Source organism: Xiphophorus couchianus, chromosome 12 (assembly GCF_001444195.1).
Source record: "Xiphophorus couchianus chromosome 12, X_couchianus-1.0, whole genome shotgun sequence".
NCBI lineage: Eukaryota > Metazoa > Chordata > Actinopteri > Cyprinodontiformes > Poeciliidae > Xiphophorus > Xiphophorus couchianus.
Window position 1 is genome coordinate 10,938,396 of NC_040239.1, and position 22,628 is coordinate 10,961,023.

At 37.0% G+C, this 22,628-nt stretch overlaps 1 protein-coding gene across 5 annotated transcripts in view; it reads left to right on the forward strand.

The window, feature by feature from the left end:
- grid2 (glutamate receptor, ionotropic, delta 2) overlaps positions 1 to 22,628 on the forward strand; it is a 517,587-nt gene that overhangs the window by 113,291 nt on the left and 381,668 nt on the right. For all 5 annotated transcript variants that reach the window (XR_003597537.1, XM_028033208.1, XM_028033207.1 and 2 more), the window contains exon 2: positions 8,434 to 8,589. Coding sequence is in view for 4 of the 5 variants with exons in the window: in XM_028033208.1 (XP_027889009.1) it covers positions 8,434 to 8,589 (156 nt within the window). In the remaining variant the exon portion in view is untranslated. The remainder of the gene's footprint in view (positions 1 to 8,433; positions 8,590 to 22,628) is intronic.

Consider the following 22,628-nt stretch of genomic DNA (forward strand, 5'->3'; position numbering starts at 1 on the left):
GAAAATTCTGCCTAGCCTTGAAATACAGTACGATATCCATGACTTGTACAAATCTTAGAACCTTCTACCTGAGCTGTTGCCAAAATCCTTCCTCATTTTTGTCTTTATACTAAGGGGTCTGTTTAAATACTCAAGGCGATCAAAATCAGCAGATGTTTTTTTTTTATTTTTTGCCTTTCTCTTGCCTTTATGTAAACGTCTCTTAGCTATGAACAGGTAAATGATTCTGACCATCTGAGTGATATTTGTTGGTCCCAATTTGTCTGTGAAAACCTCCCTAACTCATCCAGGCATGTTGTTCCGTTGTGGTCCCTGTGGTGCAAAGTAATTTTTGAATAGCAGAAAAACACTAGTTGAGTGGATCTTTCTGCAACTTATGTTTTGAACATCTGTTATAGCTTTTCTTTTTCCAAGAGGTCCCACTTCTGTGCAGGTTTACTCAGACTGAATGCAGCACAGGGTGTCACACTAACCAAGCAGAGGGGGAAAGGATCAGCAATGACAGAGAGAGATCTTAGTGATGAGAGTGATGCTTAAAGAGACCTTTAGGAAAAGGGAGGATAGTGAGGAGATATGGGTAATAGAGGAGTTAAATAAGAAGGGAGGTGCAGATAAATGAGGAGAGATCAGGAACATTGGTAGAACGTGAATGAGGGCATGGCAAAGACATGATGAGGCAGGGAGGACTCAAAATAAGATGAGGTTAGGAAGGTCTCTTAAGGGAAAAATTGGAATAGGAAAATGTTAAAAGTGTTATAGTGTACAGCAGAATGAGACCTGCTTCAATATTTCAAACTGTAAATCAAGAAGTAATAGGTGCTGTGCAAAGTATTCATAGCATGGACAAAATGGAAAAGGCTGCAAAAAGGCAGGCATCATTACATGGCAGCTGTCTAGGGTACATAGGTACACTGAAAATACAACTCGGGTCATTTTGAAGATGCTCTGCTATCACTCTAATTATCATTTACTTATATCTTGGCTGAGGCTTAAGTACTCTAACAGCTGGCTCTTTGCCATCAGCTGTACTATTTCAAGATGGCCAATCGTGCATGGCTGGAAAAGAGCAGAGTCAGCTTTTACTTGCAAACAAGCAGGGCTGTGATGACGGAATGAAAAAACGTAAGAAAAGCCTCGTCAGTTTTCCACCTTTTACGTGGATTTCCAGAGCCCTGGCGATCCATGGACATTTTCTTAAAAATTAAAAATAATAAGAGTATTTTGCTTTTAATATGAGAAGGGAAAAGGTAAACTCTCAAGTGACATATGTTGAAAAAGCACAGACCTCAGTGTTATGCGACATCAAGACGCAGGGTTCACCTGCTGGTGAACTGTAACTATGTGCTCTCTGTGCTGCTCAACTCTTTGGAGAAAATGAATTCACACACTCAGAATGCTAAAAAAATGTGAAGGAGAATAGAATAAAATATGAGTAGGAAAAAAAAAGAAAAAAGATTTTCTTTGTGCGAAAATTAGGTTGCCTGTTAGTTTATGCCATTTATACTGTATGAGAAATCTGGGCTATACCCTGTCATCCTATATCCTTGAAGCTTGTGAAGCTTATCGTTCACAAGCTTCAAGATTCAGACAAGCTCACACACAAAAGACGTACCAGTTAATCACCCTAATTGTGAGAAGTGAGACTCCATTGGCAAAATATGGTGCCTAGCCTTTTATTCCAGCTTTTGCATTCCTGGCTGGGGTGCCAGCTGTTCTACTCAGAATGTTTTATTTTTGGGTTTTTTTTCTTTTCATTTATGTTTACTTTTAGATATGTATGGTCCCTGGGATTCCAATAAAAAATCAGAGAAGTCTCCATATAGCAGCTGCTTATAAAATGGAAATCAACAGCACAAAAATGACTAAAATGTTGAGCTATGGATTTCTTCAAAACAGTTCCTGCTCATGATTTAAGTAATCCTATTTATCCCTTCAAAGCTGTTTTCTTAAGTTTATCTTGTAGGTCTAATGTAAACAGAGTTACGAACAAAGCAAGAAAACAAAACAAGAATAAACCCAACACACTTCTTTTCCTGCTGTCATAGTTTTATAGAGCAGAAAGCAAAATTTTTTGTTTTCTTAGCATGTTCATATGGATACATTGTAGATTAAGATTTTAAGAACTCTGGCTATCTCACTGAAATTTCAGGAGTTTATAAAAAAGTGAGGTTTGTTCATTTAAGACTTTGCTACATCTGCAATTTGCTTTTTTGCTATGCTAAAGGTCTCTAATATGCTCTAAAATTCACCATCAGCTTTTACCAGATGGTATTTTTGCTGTACAATCTTCATAACAAACACTTCATAACAAACATTCTACAATGACCAGCAGTTTTCTCTGGTCCTCCATAAAAATGGACCTTCCTCCGATTGCATGCAAAGTATCTTCTTAAATGTGGGGAAATTATGTGAGTGTACAGAGATGCTGCTACTTTGGTAGCAGATCCGCCTTTATGTCCTGTTTCAGATTTAGGACATAAAAACTTGTACATTTATCATTCACAAGTAGCTTCATGAATTTGGTTGAATCAGGTTTTTCTGCCAAACACCTCCTTTGCTCGAGAAGAGGCACAAATTCACAATTTCTGTTTTAACAAATATCCATGTCATTATGGAAAGCCAAATCCTAAACACGTCTGATCTTGTGTTTTATTGTATATTAGGTTGCTTGCACACTATCATGTATACCAGAAGTTAAACATACACACATTTAATTTTACATCATGATAGTGCTACATAAGCAAGCAGTGCTTGGAATGATTCAGTCCTTGCAAAACAGAATATGTAAATATCAATTTAATCTTATTCTGAATAATTTTTTTTACATGTACTTCTGATCTATGACATTTACATGCTTAGACGATGCACAAGAAACCCCTTGCACATTTTTCAAAATACAAAAATACAACATTAACATATTGTCGATTGTTTTCACGTTGTCCTTCTCAGGCTTCACTGACTTGATCTGCCCTCATCAGTACATTAATTCTTTGCCCTTATTCTCAGCTTCCTCTCTTCCACACACACAAATTGCTCAAAGTACACTTTAATTCAATGTTGTCCTCCCAGGCGTCAAAATGCTCTCCCTTCTTGCTCTCGCATCACTGAGGTAAATAACAACCTGTTTGTGAAGGGGTGTGTGTGTGTGTGTGTGTGTGTGTGTGTGTCAGTGAGTCTGTTAGGGCATTTGACACCACAGGTTGATAACCTCCCACTGTTCATCACCATCATCACTCAGCACCGCCACTGCTTTGCTTTCATCATCACACTGAGACCGGGACACCTAGGTACAGCATGGTCACAAATCAGAAATACATCACCTTTGTGTGTGTTTCTGTTTCCCCACAATCATTATCCTTGTCAGTCTGCCGGTGTTCCTGTCACATTACTGTCATAAGCTCCAGCCTCAACAACAGGTTAGTATGTTTGTTTAAGAGACAGTGGGAAGGTTGCCCCTTAGGATTTTCAAAATCCTCAGTTCTTTGCCTGCAGTTGTTCTTGTGAGAAAGAGACAGAAACCCAGTTGGAGTTCAGGGAGGGTGAGGAAGAGAGGGAATTTGGCAACACAGAAGAGCCTGACTGATAGTCAAAGAGCAGGAGGCAGGTGTGCAGACTAAGTCAGATGGAGAGGAAATCTGCAGGGCTTGAAGCCATTTTACCTCAAATAAGGCAAGCAGATGGTTACATCAAAACAGTCACTGACCTGAATGATCAAATCGTAATGCTGCTGGAACTGTTTAGCGTTTGAAAACCATTTGTCATGAGCACCTCTTTCAATGCTGCCCTCTTCTTTTAGCAAGAAATCATGTGAAAAGAAGAGGGCAGCACCATCTTCTTAACAACCATTGCCTCAACAGTGCTGAATCATTATGCTGTAATTGTTTGATCTTTATAGAGCATGAAGTACAATAACGGCATCAGATATTGCTGTAAAGCTGTAACAGCTTGTAAGTATTATATATATATTCCTGGAAGTGCAGGATGAGGGGTAGGTTTGTTCCGTCTTTGAGATACAAGTAACATACAACATGTTATAGATATATTTGTATCTATATAATTGTACTTTTTGTTTTAAACATCTCAACATTTTACATTACAGGAGATGATTCATTTAAACTGTTCCTAAATTAAAAATACTTTGCATGCTGGCTTATAAAGCCAGTGCTGGGAGCACAACAGAAATGCAATGGGAAAGATCTGACAGATTTATTATTATATACAAAACATCTCCCTCATTTTTTCTTTTTTTCCTATCTCTGCCAAGGGCTCATTGGGCAATAAATAGATATGTTATTTATTGCTTCTTTATCAGTGTAAACAAACTAGAAAATGAATACAAAGCACTTGACCACAAACAGACATCTGATCAATGTCTCTTGACCAAATGATTTGGGGTCTCTGCTTTGGGATGCCTCCTCTGTTCAGTCTGACCGCTGTTGTTGCTGCTGTTGTCATGGAAGAGACGGTTAGGGAAAGGGTTGATGATTTAGTGCCTTTGCTCTCACACACTCCATGTATATTGGGGTGTGCGTGTGTGTGTGTGTGCGCAGCTGCCCTTGAGGCGACTGTGTGAAGCAAGATTCAGTGCTTTTATTTCCTGTCTGATTAATGTTGGGCTGTTTGCCTTTGCGCTCACCGACACATTATAGTAAAGGGGAAAGAATCCAAACTACTGCATGTTGTGTAAGTACAGATTTGTACATCTTTGGTTGTAAGTCAACATGCAGGGATGCTCTGAAAAACCAGACAAAGAATAATTGACTTCCAGTGATCCTCCGACAGGAAAAAAAAATGTTATGAAGAAGGTTCTTGCGTGGTTATTATATTTTTCTCTTGTATGTTGGAGATCAGATGCTTATATTACTAGGCCCAAGCAGGAAAGCGCTGCGAAGGCCTATTGTTTTCATGCTGTTTCTTATTATAATTATTTTTGAGTTTCTGATTTTGAATTGTTCTTTTCATTGGGCAATCAGGGTTTACTTCCTACCTTGAGGCATTCATGAATTTTAAGGCACATTTGGCAGATAGTACAAATCAATGTTATGACTTGTAGACATTTCTGTTATTGAAATTGTATCCACATCTGATTCTACTCATTTATGAAAGTTTTTCTTTTATATTTGGCTCTGCTAGCACAGTGGGATTTTTTAATGGGACCTGCTTAAATGGTGGCAAAAGATAAACCAAAGGCAGATAATAGACAACTAAAAAAAGGGGAAAATATGGCTGATCATTATCACTTAAAGTGCATATTTTACTCAGTTTTGAAATCACTCTGTGACTGCTGCACTCTTTTGATTCACATATTTGTCGCTGATCAGATGTTTGATAAGAACACACACAAAGCAATCAGCCACACAAAAACAGATTGCTGTACATCCCTGTGCAACTTTTAATTTATGTCTGGGAGCATGTTACCATGGTAACATTAGTGTAAAAACTAAGATTACAGAAGCCGTTTTGCGTTTCTCTTGCCACACTATAACACTCAAACTTTGAAAATTTACATATCTTTTTAGAGCCAAATTTAAAACCCAACTGCAAAGATACAAGTAATTGTTAAAAAATTAAAGCAAGGATTAAAGTTATTGCTAACATTTTAGCATCATTGGGACAATTGTTTTGACCCTTAGATATAGGACCTAAAACCGTCCTCTGTTTCATTTGTCCCATTTGAACAGTTCAAAATTGTTTCCCAGCAGTACCATCCTCAAACAGATTTCAAGTCCATTCATAATTTAACTCTAATGGAATAGTTAATGTCTTTGTGTTTGCTTCAATTGCTTTTTTTCCAACCCCTTTTTCTTCTCCTCATTTATACTGCATGAGTATAATACTAACCGAGACTCAATCAGCAATAGAAAATTTATATTTTCAGATGCTGAGGAATTAAACGATTAAGAGATGTATATTTCATGAGGCCTTCTGATGTAGAGAAAAGTTGAAAACTCTGCATAAAGACTATGCAAAATGGATGTTCTGGAATTAATTGTCCTTCAGGAGGTAATTTTGATCAATATTGTGTTTGAAAAGTAGGCCACAAAGCAATTTACTGGTACACAGGGTTAATGTTGCCCAGACATTATTTTGTTTTAGTTTAAAATAGAGCTGTCAACGTTAAAGTGTTAACGCATGCGATTAATCTGAAAATTTTAACATGTTAATATTACATAAAACAGATTAATCGATGTACGTATTTTTATCCAAAAGCCTTTCTTTACGCAGGGTTACCTAGTTCACAGCCTTCCGGGGGCACCATTCCTGTGTGGGTAGAGTAGTCGTCTTGCGATTAGAAGGTTGTAGATTTGATTCCAGCTTCCTACTGCCACGTGTTGATATGCCTCTGGGCAAGGGACTTATCTATCTGCATATCTGTGTATAAAGGCGTGTACGTTTGTGAGTGCGATTTGGTGAATGTGGCTCAGTGTAAATCGCTTTGAGTGTCAAAATGACTGGAAAAGCGCTATATAAGTTCACTCTATTTACATTTTCCATTCCCAGAGCACCATTCCTGCACGAACCATAACTGCATGCATATTTGTATATCAAGCTTAGAAAAGTAGGCATTGTGATCATGGCGTTAGAGTGAGATTAATCTGGTCAAATTTTTAAATCAGCAGCTTTAGCTCAAATACAATGTACTGTTCAATTCGACTAAAATCAGAATGGCTAAATTAATCCACTGTGGAAATAATGGCAATAATGTAGGCCTAGTATTTTTTTTTTTCAGGAAGACTCCATGGATAGTACTTCTCTTCACACAATGGAGACGTCACAGTTCCTTTTGTACACTGCAAAGTTTAGCACTTAACCTCCATCCTGTAAGCTGCTGACTGTACAAGACTAATTACTGCAACAGACCTCTATATGTGGTAGAAAACAGACTTCATCCTGTGTAGCTCGGTCACTAATGGAATTAATTGGAATGGAACCAGAAACCTAAACACATGCACAGCTACACACACATCCATATTTTTTTTCTTCTTCCGGTCAATGAAATAAGCGTTTCTAGTGCCTTAATGGAACAGGTTTTCACAATTAGCACCTTCGTGGATTCAAAGGCTAAACTTGGTCGAACTCAAAGGCTAAATGGGAAGAAAGCAAATGGCACATGGTTAATTGTGTGTAACATTCTAAAGTAAATACCACACCTCTACCAATTAGTCAACACACAGGCAGGTTGACATTTAATTGTATGACTAATTTAGCACTGACTGGAACTTTATTGACTCCAACATAATGGTGCACTCCAGTTCTTCCTTCTTCTTCTATGTGCAGCATGTTTCATTTTGGCCAGCGCACTGTTATGTTTGACCTATAACTGACCTTGAAATGAACTCTCATTTTCTCCAGGAATCCAGATACTTAAGCTTTTGTTTAATGCATATCATGGAAAGTAAATTCTTGTCCAGAGCTTTCCACAGCTCACGTGTTGTGAGCTGTGGGAAAAAAAACGTGTTGTGAGCTGTGGAAAGCGTGTTGTAAAAATTCAGTCACGTGTTCACGTCTGTTACGTGTTGACTGATGTCTTGTAAAAATTCACGTGTTGTAAAAATGTTGTAAAAATTCAGCCGTGTTTTAGGAGTCATTCCAATTAAATAGTCAGAAAGATGTAAATAACTAAAATTAACTCTTTTTTAAAATTTATTTAGTTGAATATAATTTATGAACCCAGTTAAATTTCCCAGGCACGAAGATATTCAAATAAGTTGTCATTGGTAACCCTTTGAACTAATACAGGGGCCAATCATCTCCCCTCACTGTCCATGTATAACCCAACACTATCACAGTCAGTAAGGATGGCATCTTTTTCATTTTGAGGGATAGCTGCAATGATGCATCACTATGTTGTGACAGTATTACATGAGAGATGATCTGTGAAAAAATCAAGCTCCTCTGTCTTCTCCCGTACTTCTACCAAAATATGCTGAAATACACCACTGTCCGCCTGAACCAATCAGAGCCAGCAAGAAGGTCTTAGCATCGTCAATCACGCTCATGCATACCCTGATCAAGATTGCCAGTTTTCTGCACCTTTACTATTGGCGGAGAATCGTTACAGGAAAACTGTTCATTCACATTTACGGCAGGGCCTGCTCGGTGGAAGGAGCTGTAGTGCAGCAGATGGCCATCAGGAGGGTGTGAGCAGTGCATACACAAGTTTTAAAACACATCTCATGGCTCAGATTAATTGTATTTCTGCAGATGGCAGTAGGACCACAGGGAGAAGGTAGAGGAACTTGTTTTCTTCAAAGATTATCTCTCATATTATACTGTCATGATGTAGTGACAATTTTACCAAATATGGAATAAACTACTTTTATAAAAGTTATTTTATGTGCTGTTTGCGACATCTGCACTTCTCTTGGCTAGATGTAGTTTCAGCATCTTAACTGGGATTCTGTTTAATTTTTTCCAATCTTTTTTCTGTAGGTGCCATCTTTGACGAGTCAGCACGAAAAGATGATGAAGTTTTTCGTCTCGCTGTGGCAGATCTCAACTTGAACAATGAGATCCTGGAGACAGAAAAGATCACCTTCTCTGTGGAATTTGTCGATGGAAACAACCCTTTCCAAGCTGTTCAAGAAGGTAGGAATAACATATGGCAAAAATGTTCTAAAAGGACAATTTCTTCTGCTGAAGAAGGTAGTTGACCTTGTACTCGTCTCAACAGGGATAAAAACTAAACATAGTCAAATGTTCAAGCCACTCTTACATTTTTTGCTTCAAAACACCTAGATTTTATCATAAACTTTTAAAATTGTCTGGGAGTATAGTTTTTGGGTTTGGGAGAGTCAATCAAAGCTTTTATTTGGATGCTGAACTTAACCACAGTTCAATTGAGTTGAATCACTAGGATCTGTACATTAGAATGATCAATTTACAAGATCTGCTCACCAGATCACATGGTGAATTTGTTCAGAACAGCGCTGATTCATTCAGTGAGCGACTCACATGCTATTAATCAGCATGAACGGATCAGGTCCAGATATCCCTTGTTTTGTGCCTCCTGATTTCCCAGCGCACTGTGCCGTTCATGTAATGTGAATAGATCACATCCTGATTCGCCACTACCTGTGCTGTGGCTTTGTGTCACAGCGTGAATGGATCACGTCCTGATTCGCGGCTCACTGTGGTGTTCACACGGCGCCGAATGTTTTTTTTTTTTCTTGCTTTAAGACAAGAACATCAGTGACAGTAGCTATAGAAATCTAATAAAAGTTGTTTTTCTGTCACTGCGGGAACGATTGTATCACAGCAAAGCTTACTGTACCGTTCGTTCACTACAGTGAACAGCACACATTCTGATTGGCTGTGCAGTGAATCAATCAATCAATCAAATTTTATTTGTATAGCACATTTCAGCAGCAAGGCATTTCAAAGTGCTTTACATCATATCAAACACAGAAACACAATGCAACATAGAATCGACAATCAAAACACAACATTAAGTCAGGTTCCATTAATAAATTTGTAATTGATTACGTTTCAAATACAATCCAATAAAGGTGGGTTTTTAGTCGAGTTTGAATCTATAAAAGATTTACCTGTTACACTCCTACTGTGTTATATGGAACAATGTGAATGTGCTGGTGTGGCACTCTCTCTCTCATTGGGTAAATCTTTATCACATTTTGTGAGTCACATAACACAAGTACATCCAACCAGCACACTGACACTGACCCATCTTAACTGCAAAATGAACAAATGAGTTAGTGCACTTCAGATTATTAGTTCATTGAATAGACCGTTCCTGAAAACACAAAACTGACATAACACTAATTTACATAAGTCTCACTTATATCATAGAAGAATAAACTGTTTAAAGTAACTATCTGATGACATTAATTAAAAATTGATAAATTACTATTACCTCAAGCTTATTTATTCGTTTTAGTTTATGTGTAAATTCTATTCTTTGAAGTTTTTAAAAATCTATATTAGATGCTTGACATAAATGTGCATGCATGTGTGTAGAATAGCTTTGCTCTCAAAATCAGAAAAGTTCATGAACATGCTGCATAGAAAATCCCAAATGTGAGGATTTCAGCAGATCACTCTTATGTATCACCAACTAAATGTTATGCATTTTTAAATTTTTATATTTATAAATTGGATAAAATTTGTGCATAATGTTGTCTGATAAATTATTTGCAGTCTGATATTTTAAAGGTTAATTATTCTATTGATACAATTCGGTGTTTGTAAACTGAACCGGCAGTGGTAGTTATGCAGTGCAACCACATAGAAGAATTAACATTAACTATATATTAATGTGAATTAACATATAGATAATTCACATTAACTATATGTTTTCTTCAAGGGCTGGATTTACTTACACACATGAAAGGTTGTGCAGTCATTAGCACTTTGCCTTGCATTTATGTTTGCTGAAATATCTGGCCATAATTAGCTGCAGATTTACAAAGGTGGTAGCTTATTATGTATTCGTCATTTAAGGATCTCTGACACTTTCTTTGTGAAGTAGAGCTGAAGAAGTGTAGGTTGGTTCTGGATTAAGTAGGAGATCACTAAGCTTACAAATAGAAGAGGTAATTATTCTGCAGGAAAGATGCAAATCAACAAAATACTCTGACTGGAGTAGAAAGATCTAGTCGTGATATGTCTGTCTCTGGTGTAATGAGGTAAATGAGGCAAAATATGTGATCAAAAGGATTCAGCAGGGCATTTATTGTGATTTGTGTTTTAATATCCCTTAAATCCACATTTGAACTTCCCATCTCTTATGTTCATAATATTTCTAAACTTCCAGAGCATTGTATTCATTTTTCTCTATTTTTTTCTTTCCCTTCTTCCCTCTGTTCCTTTTCTTCAGAGATGGAGAATATGACGCACTAAAATGGTTCTTGCAAAATCTTTCACGCATAGTAAATCACAAAGTGCAACCTTTCAAATGTGCTAAGTCGTCTACACAGAGGGTCTTCATTTTGACTAAATGGCTCATTTATTTTAGTGACTTCCAGGCACAATCACAGTACAGTGTTGCTTCCTGTTACATGTGCTACATAAAATGTGATATTAATCATAACTGCAACACAGTTACATTTTATAATGGGGGGATGATGGGAACTGAAAGAAGGACTTCAACAGATGCACATAGCCTATACCTCTACAAGCTGCCAGTGGTTTGGTGCTTTATGAAGTATTTATTTAGTGAAGATCCAGCAAATCTATTATATTAAATTTGATAACTACAATGACAAAAAAGTATAAACTGAACTAATTTTTTATTTAACACACAAAAAAATTCTGTTTAAATAAACAATTGTCTGCACTTTGTCATTGGTGCAGCTGCAAACAGAAATATTTAACCTCCCAAAGATTTTAAATATTTATTAGTTCAAGTTTCTCAAAGCACTATTCTGCTTTTGAATCACTACTACAAAAAATAGAAAATGCATAACATTCATGAATTCTATATTGAATGCTCATTTGATTCAGTTCTAATGGTATGCAAAAATCTCAGCCATAAAAATATTCAAGGTGAGAACAAATGAGCTTCCCCAAAAGCTGAAAGATGAGAATGTTAATTTCCTACCATTTTTGTCATAGCAGTCAAAGAAACACAAAAATATTCTAAGGAAGTTCAAAACCTATTGGCCAGCTACCTGACTGGAAGATAGCCCATCAAATCCACAAGGGCTCAAATTGTGCAAGACTACAATTCTGATCACATCTCCATTCAAACCAAAGTTTGTTTGTTAATAAAACCATATAACATTCTAGTTTGATACTACCTTCCACCACATTTTGATTTTTCTTTTACATTTTGGGATAGGATTTAAAGGTTGCAAGCTGAAATGGGCAAATATTCCAGTTAAGGTGATGTCATAAGCTTGTAGCTGCCTAATGAAAACAATTTTCAGAGGTTGTAAAGTCTAATAAAATGCTCCACAAAGTACTGAAGCTGTGCATGAGCACTACTGCACATTAAGAACAACATTTGTAATCTTCATTTGGATGATTTTTATTGTATTTTCGTTTGTCAAAATAACTCAATGTATCAACAAATACTTTAAGTTTAACTGGGATTCATGTCATTCGCTGCTATTATCATACATCCACATCACTATGTTTGTGCATGCTTGTGTGTACAATGCATTCTCACCACTGCATGTCACATAATTGTGGGTCTGCTCCTGTCACTTATGCTCGCATTTTACTTCCTGCACCATATCCCTCCGTTTCCATGGCTGGCGCAGCCTAGACAGTGCTTGTGGAGCAGGTGGAGCTGTGTGGTGTCTGTCTGTATTCATGTCATTGTGTGCCTGCTCATGTCTCCATCGATTAAACCAGTAAGAAACACCTAATTGGATAACAGTCTATGTATAACAGAGGTGGGGGTGAGCAAATGGAAAGCATAAGGAGACCACAGGAGGGAGGGAACTCAATAGTTGTCTTGCCTTATTTTTCATCTCAACTTAGTCTTGACATTCAGCGCCACCAGATACACTTCGGAGCATGCTGCTAAAGACACGTGTTGAAGTTGAACATTTTAGAGTTTCCCTGGTTAATATTTTATTTTTCCTAGAAATAGGTTTGAACATATGTCATTGACAATTAAGTAGAAGTAAGTCTACCTATTAAAATACAGATAATTTACATTTAATTCTAACTTTTGTGAAGCATATTTCATTTTCAAAACCTACACTTGCATCGCCATGCTGTGGTATGGAGGTTTTTATTGACTGATACCTATAAATTTAATTTAATGTGGTAAACATGATCTAATTCTTTATGTTTGCTAAACATAAGAATGCTGGATAGTCTTTTACTGCTTTGCTCTTTTAGATGTGAAAAATGTTAGTCAAAATTAAACTAGTTTTATAGAGAAAAATAACATACATTTGCCCACTCAAATAAATCCCAGCCATATTAATGTGTTTGACTAATAATCTAGAAGGGAATGACACCAGTAGAATTTTAAAACTAGATGTTAAAAGGCCTTTGTAAGCATTGTCTACTTGCATCTATCTCAATCAAGACACGTCTCATACTAATTATGAGCAGGGCCTTATAGTCTGACATTTGAACAATGAAAAAACAAAGAATAAAGGTGAGCTTACCAAAAATTCAAAAGACAATCAAAAAGAGCTTCTACAGAGATAAGAGACACTGCCAGAAAGATAACCCCATCAGCAGCAGTTTTAAGCATTTATGGGCTGAGATGTGTAATGGAACATTTTTCTAATGCACTCCTCATCTCTCTTATGTTTATCCCATTTACATGGATCTGGTTTTCAGTGAAACCATAACATTTTTGTTTTGCAGTCCAGCTGCTCGTTTGCACGTCTCCAGTTATAAGAGACGTGGTTTTTCATAACCAAGTCTGATTGGAACTTTTTGGGAACACTCCCACAGAGGTGTGAAATACTCAGCAGGTGTGAAACGTATGCAGGACACACAGTTGCAGGATTCATTTTACATGTCCAAAGGTATAACGGTTAAAAAAAAAAAAAAAGGCAAATAGCATTGTTCTATGTTTGCTATTTGCTACTTAACCTTTAATTTAACACATCTTCTGACACTGAATATATATGTGTCATAAAACATGAGCTCAGCACCGGGACAGCGTATTGTAAATAAGCAGAAGCTGACTGGTAATTTGTCCATTCTGGAGCAACGGCTGTTGAGTCCAGGGCCATCAACTTGCCTCATTCATAACTCGAAAAATTATGAGTTCCTCAAACAGCACCACAATAGTGGATGAGGCTGCAGAGTCAGGCCAGGGCCTTTTGTGTACACAAGAATAGATGGGAAACCCAGGCTGAAGTTAGCAGTATAACCTGAATCCTGACTGTGTAAAGACTATTACAAGCTACAGCTGGTCGCTCATATTCCCCCAGTAAGACATGAGGTGAAGGAGTATACTGTGGAAATAAAATGATTTGTGGTTTTCTGCCCCCTTAATCACAACTTTCTGAACCATTTTTTGTTATAATTACAGCAACAATCATTTGGGATTTGCCTCTAGACAACAGGTCACCTGGAGATAAATATCTGTTCCCGTTCTTCTTAGCAAAGCTGTTCTATCTCAGATGGATTGGATGGATATTGTCTGTGAACAACTATTTCCAGGTTGTCTTCCACAGATTCTTGACCAGATTCTAAAATGGATTTTATTTGAGGCTTTGACTGAAACACTCTAACAAGAGTTTGCTTTCATCTGAACCAAGAATGAGAGGCTTCACCCCAGTCTTACATCTCCTGTAGTCTCCAAAAGGTTTTCTGATGCTTGATTACATATGCACACCACATATTTCATATTTATAATGCTATTTTTTTATGTTGTGAACATGCACTACTTGAGACAGTAAAATCCATTGTAGTTTGTGTTTGTAATGTGACAAATATGAAAAAGATTTGAGGCTTTGTTGTCTGGAATATGTAATTTTCAATTTAAGGGCTGTTTCCTGAGCCATTCTAAACTCCGCTGCTCAAAACTGGCTATTATTATCAAATATTGAAATATTATTCAACTCTTTAGCAAAGACAGTTATAATGTAACAGCGATTTTTTTTTTCTCAAATTCAACAAAATTGCTTTTCTTCTCTCTACTACTTTTTATGCAAATTTTACAAGACAGTTACTTGAATTTCTTCTTTGGCCAAGGTTCACAAGCATAGGTGAAGCTTTTTAAAACATATTATATTTCTGCATTTTCATGAGAGTATAAATTAATTTGTTATTGGAAGGAAACAAAAAGTTCTTAGTTATCAGGCTCAAATTTCATGGAAATTAATTTTCATTTACTGAAGAAGAGTGTTATTTTTAGAATTTCAACCTACTCCCTCTGATGAATCTCCGAGTTGTCATGAATATTTCATTGACATTATTTCATTTAATTTTAATTAACTCAACAAGGATGCAGTGTCCTCCAACTACAAGCCGCATTGAAACTTGTCAATTCAGAATAAATGAAGATGTTTACTGGTGAAGTTCATTAAGGAAAATATTTAATTTTAAGTTATTAAATGATGCACTTCTGGAAAGGTTGGCCTTAAAACGAATAATCGTCTTATGTATGTCTAAGTTGCCCCACTCTGAATTTTTGAAAATTGAGTTTATTCCTACTTCGTTATATATCTATAGCCATTGGTTACTTTTCTCCATGTTCTTGTGTTGTTAGGCAAGGGAAGTACATCAAAGGGAACAATTAATAAGAACAATACAGGTTCTTGTAGAGTTCAATCCCACAAGCACAAAAGAAGGGACACTGAGTCATACGTGGGGTTTCCTTGAAGACTGTGGTTTTGTGTGTGCAGGTTTTTGTTCTGTATATTTAATAGTCAGTTCCCAGACTATGGCTGGAAGCTGATGAGTCACAGACAGTCACAGATGCTAAACGGAACAAACTGGCAAGACAAAATGGGTGTTAAATGAAAGAAACCGCTTTCCTTTACTGCTGATTCAAAATCCAGTTTCTGTACTTATTTTTGAATGTTTCAGCACATGAAATAGTAATGCAGTTGGAGGTAATTTAAATACTTTTTTTTTTTTTTTACATATCTGGACCATCACTTCCATTCAGCCACACAGCAGCTCCCAGAACTGTGCTTATGTTGAATTTTATCTGAAAATTTTCTACACATTATTTAATCTATAATTTAAATTGAAATTGACATTGAAATCTTATACTGAAGTCATGTGTTGAAGAAGGTGGGTCAGCATTTTGTCTCTCGACTGCTCCTGGATATATTTTACATGTTTGATGGAAATGCGTGTTACCATCAGCTGCCAAAACGTATTTGATTTGGCAGACTGTTTCAGCCAGAAAGAGCAACAGAGAATACCATGAAGTACCTTTCATGTTTTGGCCGTCTTACTTTGTGATAATATATTTTGTTTCCGAAATGTATAACTAAATGGACACAGCTTTCTTTACCTATTCTTATCCACCAGCATAATCTCTCCTTCTTGCTACTCTGGTCAAGCTAGAATTTCACAGACTTCCTGTTCTTATATCTTTGTCCTTTAAATCAAGTTTTCCTGATCTCTCTCTTCCAATTTCCACACTTTATTCTTTTGTCCCTCACTCTATTAAGTGATGAGTTGAAATAATTCAATTAACCTCCTTACTAATCGAAATTGGATGCTGGTGGTAGTCAGCAGGGAGTGTCCATGGCAACACTGACATTTTACAAGACGCAATGTGATGCTATTTTGTGTGGGGGTGCGTGTGTGTGTGTGTTGGGAGTACAGCAGCTGACAGCTGGGGACAAACCAGATCCAACCAGCCTTTCAGAGCTTTCAATAATGAGTGAATGCGCATATCTTGTGTGCTCAGTTGGTGTTGGTTCTGCTGATTCGGTGTTAGATAGAAAATTTCTTTTGAATGGGAGTCAAAAGAAGATCTCCAAGGAAAGCGTTACTTCCTGCTCCTGCTGAGCATTGACCAGTGGACAAACTGCCTCCTTCTGTATGGCTGCTTGGCAGCCAGCATCCCCTTGAAACAGAAGAATGGCCCTTCGCTGTTGAAGAAAACAGTTGTTTTCTGGTTTGCTTCTCTTTTTAGAGTCATGCATTCATTGAAGAAAGGCTACATTACGTGTTTTCTTTGGAAAATGTTAGAAAATTAGCTGGAGTAAGATTATACTGCAAAGTGGCTGGCAATAACTGATGAGGCATAATCTTTATCCTTAAATCAGAAAGCTGACTGGTAAAATCACAAACTCACATAATTCACACAAAGCATGTAAGTTTTTAGATAAATAAAATTGAGGTTTTTTCATCAGTTACAATTGAAAGTTAAAATGCTAGTTTACAAATTACCTAGCTCAATGAGTTAAGTCTCATATAAATACTTAAATAAATACAATATTTTATTAAGATTTAAGTTAAAATACAAAGTAGGAATAGTTAACAATTAAGCAAAAATTAAGGATTTTCAATGCAGTGCTTTGGGTGTTAGAATGTTGAAAGTATAAGCCATGTTTGAATCCCTTAGGGAAGACTAAAAAAAATTAACAATCAAAAAAATAAGTAATGAGCTGTTATTTTTAAAAAATAATCTAGGATGTGTTGAGAAGCAGTGAAACATTCAGCTTTTCTACACCTATAATCTGTTTTGATAAACTAAAATAATTAAGAATGAATTTTTAAGGCTGCCAATCCAGTTCCTGAATTAAAAAAAATACTCAGCCCGCTATTCTGCTGCAACGCTCCTTGATGTTGTGGGAAAACACAACAGCAAGTTTTTCTATAGTACATTTCTATTCTATTTACAATTACCACTGATATGCTTTTAGGGTTGGCCAATGAAGCATTTGGAACCCTCCCAGATTCCAAATGCTTTAAGTGGTGCTGATGTTTTTAGCAGAAAGAGGGGCCCCTGAATCAAATCCTGCTCAACAATGCACCGGGTCTGCTTGAGACCCTAAATCTGCTGCATCTGGACATCTCTCTGCTGGATGCAGAGGTTTTAATTCATGAGGCACTAGTAGAGAGCAAGCTTTTTCATTTCCTGACTGTTGAGTTTTTACTTGAGTGAAATGCATAAAAGCAAACTTGAGGGATGCAGACTGTGACGGCGTGTGAGGTGGCCAGCGTGCAGCAGTGTGATTGTTGCGTGCTGCCATGTTTGTTCCATGCTCAATGCATCATCTACAAACCCGTCTTTCAGGACTGATTCTGCTCTGTCGGTGAAACGCTGAGTGGAGCAGAGGCACATGCAGTCATGGGAAACTAGTGTCTTAAAAAAATATTTTAAACAATTTCATTTATTTATTTATTTGTTGGTTGTTCTTATTATAAATAAACCAACACTTAGCCAGGTGGGGGGAAGGCAGAGACCCTTCCTATTGAACAGGAGGGGTCCCAGGATTGATCCTTGGGATACTCCACATGTGACTTCTGTCTGCACCAATAAGAAGTTACCTATGTTCACAAAGAAGTCCCTGTTTTTGAGGTAAGATTCGAACCAATGAATTACAGAGGGTGTAGCTTAGCTTTCCAGTCACTTTAATTTCTTAAAGTGTCTACAGTCTACAGTGTCAAATGCTGCACTGAGGCCCAACAGAACCAACAGTTTTTTCCTGTGTGCATTTATGTGGATGCCATTGAACACTTTGACAAGGACCGCCTCAGTACTGTGGTGAGCACAGAAATAAGACTGAAAGATGTGGTTGGTCATTGTTGAGAATCTATTGAACCTTTGAAATTCTGCTTTTTCAATAATTTTGCTGATAAATGGAAGGTTAGAGATTGGCCTGCAATTCTGCAGTAGTGATTTGTCTGGATTGTTATTTTTTTATAAGTGGCTTGACTACTGCTACATTTCTTCTTCTATTTTTGTCATGGTTGACTGCCTGTTTTTGACAACGTCAGATCCACATCCAGCTATATTCATTATTTTTTAAACCAGTGGACTAACTGTTTTACATTGGTGGTATTATAGCGCCAGTAATGTACAACACATTTAAGACAGTTGGTCAAACTGTGATAAAATTTCCAGCTGTACTACATTTGGTGGCATAATGAGTTTGTGTGTTCACCCTGCACTCTGAGGTGATTTGACAGAAACCACAGGTTCCACAGAAGTAGAGGATAAACGTTGTGAAAGTCAAGAAACACCTTGATTCTGATGTGTAATTTGTATATGTGGAAGAGATTAGCTTCAATTCAATTATTTCTATATATTTTCAATGTCAAAACTTACATTGTTAGTCTTTGCTGAAGATTCCATGGTAAAAACTCTCTAATCTCAACCAGAATCTCTAATCTCAGTTCACAGTATTTTGAGAATACTATGGATTGGTATGAAATGTTAATTCCAACAGATAGTCTAGGTTTTAGTGAGCTGTTTAAACTTTGAATAATGTTTCTGATTTAGACACATTTCTAAATTGGCTCCAGCATACACTCCCTGTTTTTATTTAAGCTTTGCCTACAACATTTTTTTGGCATTCCTCCAATAGGACATGGTGTCACTTCTGTCATTTCTTGGCAGGCTTTGGCTGATGGATGCACATTCTGTCAGACTTCATATCTTATCTTCATCTAAAATGTCCACATCACATGACCACATGTATTTATGTCTTATAACAAATTAAATAAAACCCTATTTCTACACCTGCAGAAAGTTTACCTGGGAAAGCATGTTGGAAAACTGGTCAAAAATATATAAGAATATCTAGGAGGAATACTGTTAGGATTGTATTAGGTGCAGAACATCAGAGAATTATATTTTAAACTAAAATTAAACTGGATTGTAATACTTATGTTTACCTCTGACTGAATTGAGATATTCAACCTTTTTGTGCACATTTTTAACACAATGTTATCTTTAAATTATTAGTAAATGTAAAATTATTAATCATAAAATGTTTTTTTTCCATGTTTTAAAGTTTCTGATACTATCTGAAGGCAAATTGTTACATTAGTTATACACATTTGAGAAATCATCAGCTAAAACTGCTAACCAAATTGCCATAGTAAAAAAATAAACTACTTTTGAAATGGCAGATACGTCTAAATCATGGGGGTGCAGCTGGTTGGGAGATAAGGAAGAGGAGAGAAGAAAGGGTTATCAGGGGTATTTCAACTGTTTTCCAGGCAATTATTAGAACCATTGCTGGCAGTTTCCCCAAAGGATGATTGCACACATGCCCATAATACACACATTCAGAAATACACAAACAACTAAGTGGCAGGGTCAGGCAGGTGAATGAGGGAAGGAGTGAGGTATGAGATTCACTTTAATGAAAGGGCCAGTGCAGTGGCACAAAGTATAGATAAGCCTTTAAAGAGACGGAAAGGAAGAAAAAGATAGACATACGGAGATGAAATCAGAGAACGTGAGGTGCACAAAGAGTAGGAATGGGAAAATGAGATAAGCCTCATCCTCTGTGGTTTAGGGGGAAAATATGGGATGTAAAGGTACAAAAGAACTATATTTGGGAGAATGAGCTGCTTAGTTTGGATTTCACCTTGTAGTGGACCTGTTACCTTTCAGTGTTCACAGAACAACAAGAATTCACCTACATGGCATTTGAATTAGCATATGTATAAGTTCTGAGAAAATGGATCAATTCAAAACAACTTGCTTAGGCTCAGCAAAAGGAAACACATTTTTAAGAATCCGGCTCCAATCAGTTTGCAGTGAAACACATTGTATTTACTGTAACCAACTGTAACTCCTGGCACAACCTTTCAGAAAAAAATAAAATTAAAAATGAAATGTTTCTGCTACTCAACGCTTGAGTCTATATAATTTCTTAGGATTACATTGTATTGCTGAGGATTTGGGGCTTTAATTTAACATGGTATGAAAAATTGCATGAGAATGTTTCAAACAAAAGAGATGTAGAAGTGGATAAATCTCTGCGGGCAGTGCCTGTCTTTTCCTCCCACTGCCAGGCAGGCTCCGAGCCACACAGGCATAAAGGACAGTGTTTATAGACAGGAGAAAGCACTTAGTTCCTCCTTCACACCTTTCAGCCATGAGGTCTTCCGAGAGTCAGAAAGAGAGAACAAGAGACAAGAAGAAATACAGAGGAAAGACAAGTTGGAAGAGGCTTAGAGGATATATAGAAGTAAAAGTATGTGTGGAAGCTGGTAGGAGAATACTCCTTTCTGGAAATGAGAAAAGATGAAATGAAGCAAAAGGAGATGAGGAAGTTGTTTGAATAGGAGAAAATCTGGAATGCGGGACATGAGGATTGACATATAAAAAGAAAGAAGATGGGAAGAAGGCCAGAAGAGAGATTACAAAGCATAAAAGAGACATCAAATGGGAGGAACGTTAGGTCATGGTGGTTTAAGTTAACATGTTCTGCCAGTTAGTGTTGAAATAAGAATTCATAAGTGTAAGCTCATGAATAATGGGTTGAACACATCTAATCTAATCACCATAGTGGAAGAACAGTGAAATATAGGGTCATAGCAGGTCTGGAGCAGGGAGTGGAGAATGAAAGAAAGCTTTAAAATATGCACAAAAGGGAGTGAAATAAAGTCCTTAATACTATGAAAAGGTCTTAAGACCACAATACCTAAACGTTGATGAGAGAAACTGAAGTCTATAGTGAAACACAATTTTTCACTATAAAATTTTTCACTATAGAAAAATTGTATAGCTTAAACAATTTTAAGCTATACAATTAGGTACAATTTAAGCTTAGCTGCCTTTTTCCTGTTACGAGGACAGCAAAGGTGATGTGTAAGCTCAGTGGAAGTTGTTTATCTTAGGAAAAAGAAAATATCATGGAATATTATGGTTCAAAAAAAGAGGGAAGCAGACAGATGAGTGGATAATTATAGGTTGAGAAAATGGTGGACAGAGATGAGGTGACAGCAGTGGGTGGATAGAGGGTAAGGATTTGCACATTGCCTGTGCACTGCGTTATCATGGGAGATTTAAATTGTGCTATGGTGCCTGCTGTACATTTATGACTCCTTGGTTTCACTTTCCATATGGGAATGTCCACAGCTTCTATTGATTCATTGGCATATTTTGGATTGACCGATTAGTATCGGGTGAAAACTTAGGAGAACATAAGAAAGCTTCAATTTTAAATGGAGTTTTGAGAAACAACACTGAGTTTCCACTAATTCATTCATAATTCATCACCCTTCAGTGGAGACCACAAGCACTTTCTGGAAGAGGGTTCTTTGCACCCATACTATGCTTGCAGGTAGTTTGTCCTTAGATGACGCAGGTCAACTTTACTGGCTTTTACAATTCATTTATTTATATAGATTTTTTTGCACCTCAGATTTTTTGATTTTTGGATAGCTCGAGTCCCAGGTTGGCTGTTTCCCCGGTCTCTACAGCAGACACCACAGTTTCTGTCTTTAAAGTTTCTGAACTATAGTGTATAATACAGAAAGAAAATGGAAAAAAATAATACCATTAACACAGCTAAGGCATTTGCTGAGATTATGATTGCTGCATTTACCAATATGTGAAAATAATCAGATAATTTTCTCCATGAGACAAAATAATCAAAATTAGATAGAATGTATACATCATTTAGGCGTAGCGCCTTGTTGATAGTTTGTTGATCCAGTGTCTGCTGTCAAAACAGACTTGAATCATAGAGCCATGCATTCCTCTAGAACCCTGGAGTGCCCTGGTGTGCTGTGGTATCTGGCACCAGATGTTAGCAGTAGATCCTTTAAATCCTGACAGTTGAAAGGTGGGGTCTCCATAGATCAGATTTGTTTGTCAAACACATCCAACAGATGGTTGGATGAATGGGGCTGGGGGAAATTGGAGGGCAGATCAACCCCTCAAACTCTTTTGTTGAGCTTGTCAAACCACTGAACCATTTGGTTTTGTGGCGTGGCATATTATCCCTCTGAAAGATGGATAACAGTCACTAGGAAATGAAATTTCTCTATAAAAGGTATAGAGTGCTCCAACATTGCTTAGGTACTTGGTACAAGTCAATGTAATATCAACAATGGTTTTCCAGCTGAATATTCTTCAACGCATCATACTCCCTCTTGGTTTCCCTTGGTCCCATAGTGCATGTGTTTAACACACAAGTAAACAGCCAAATTATGTGACTTAAAAGGACACATCCATCAAACTAGGCCACTTTCTTCAAATGCTTTACTGTCCAGTTCAGATGCTCACTTGACCATTGTTCTTTGAGCCGTGGACA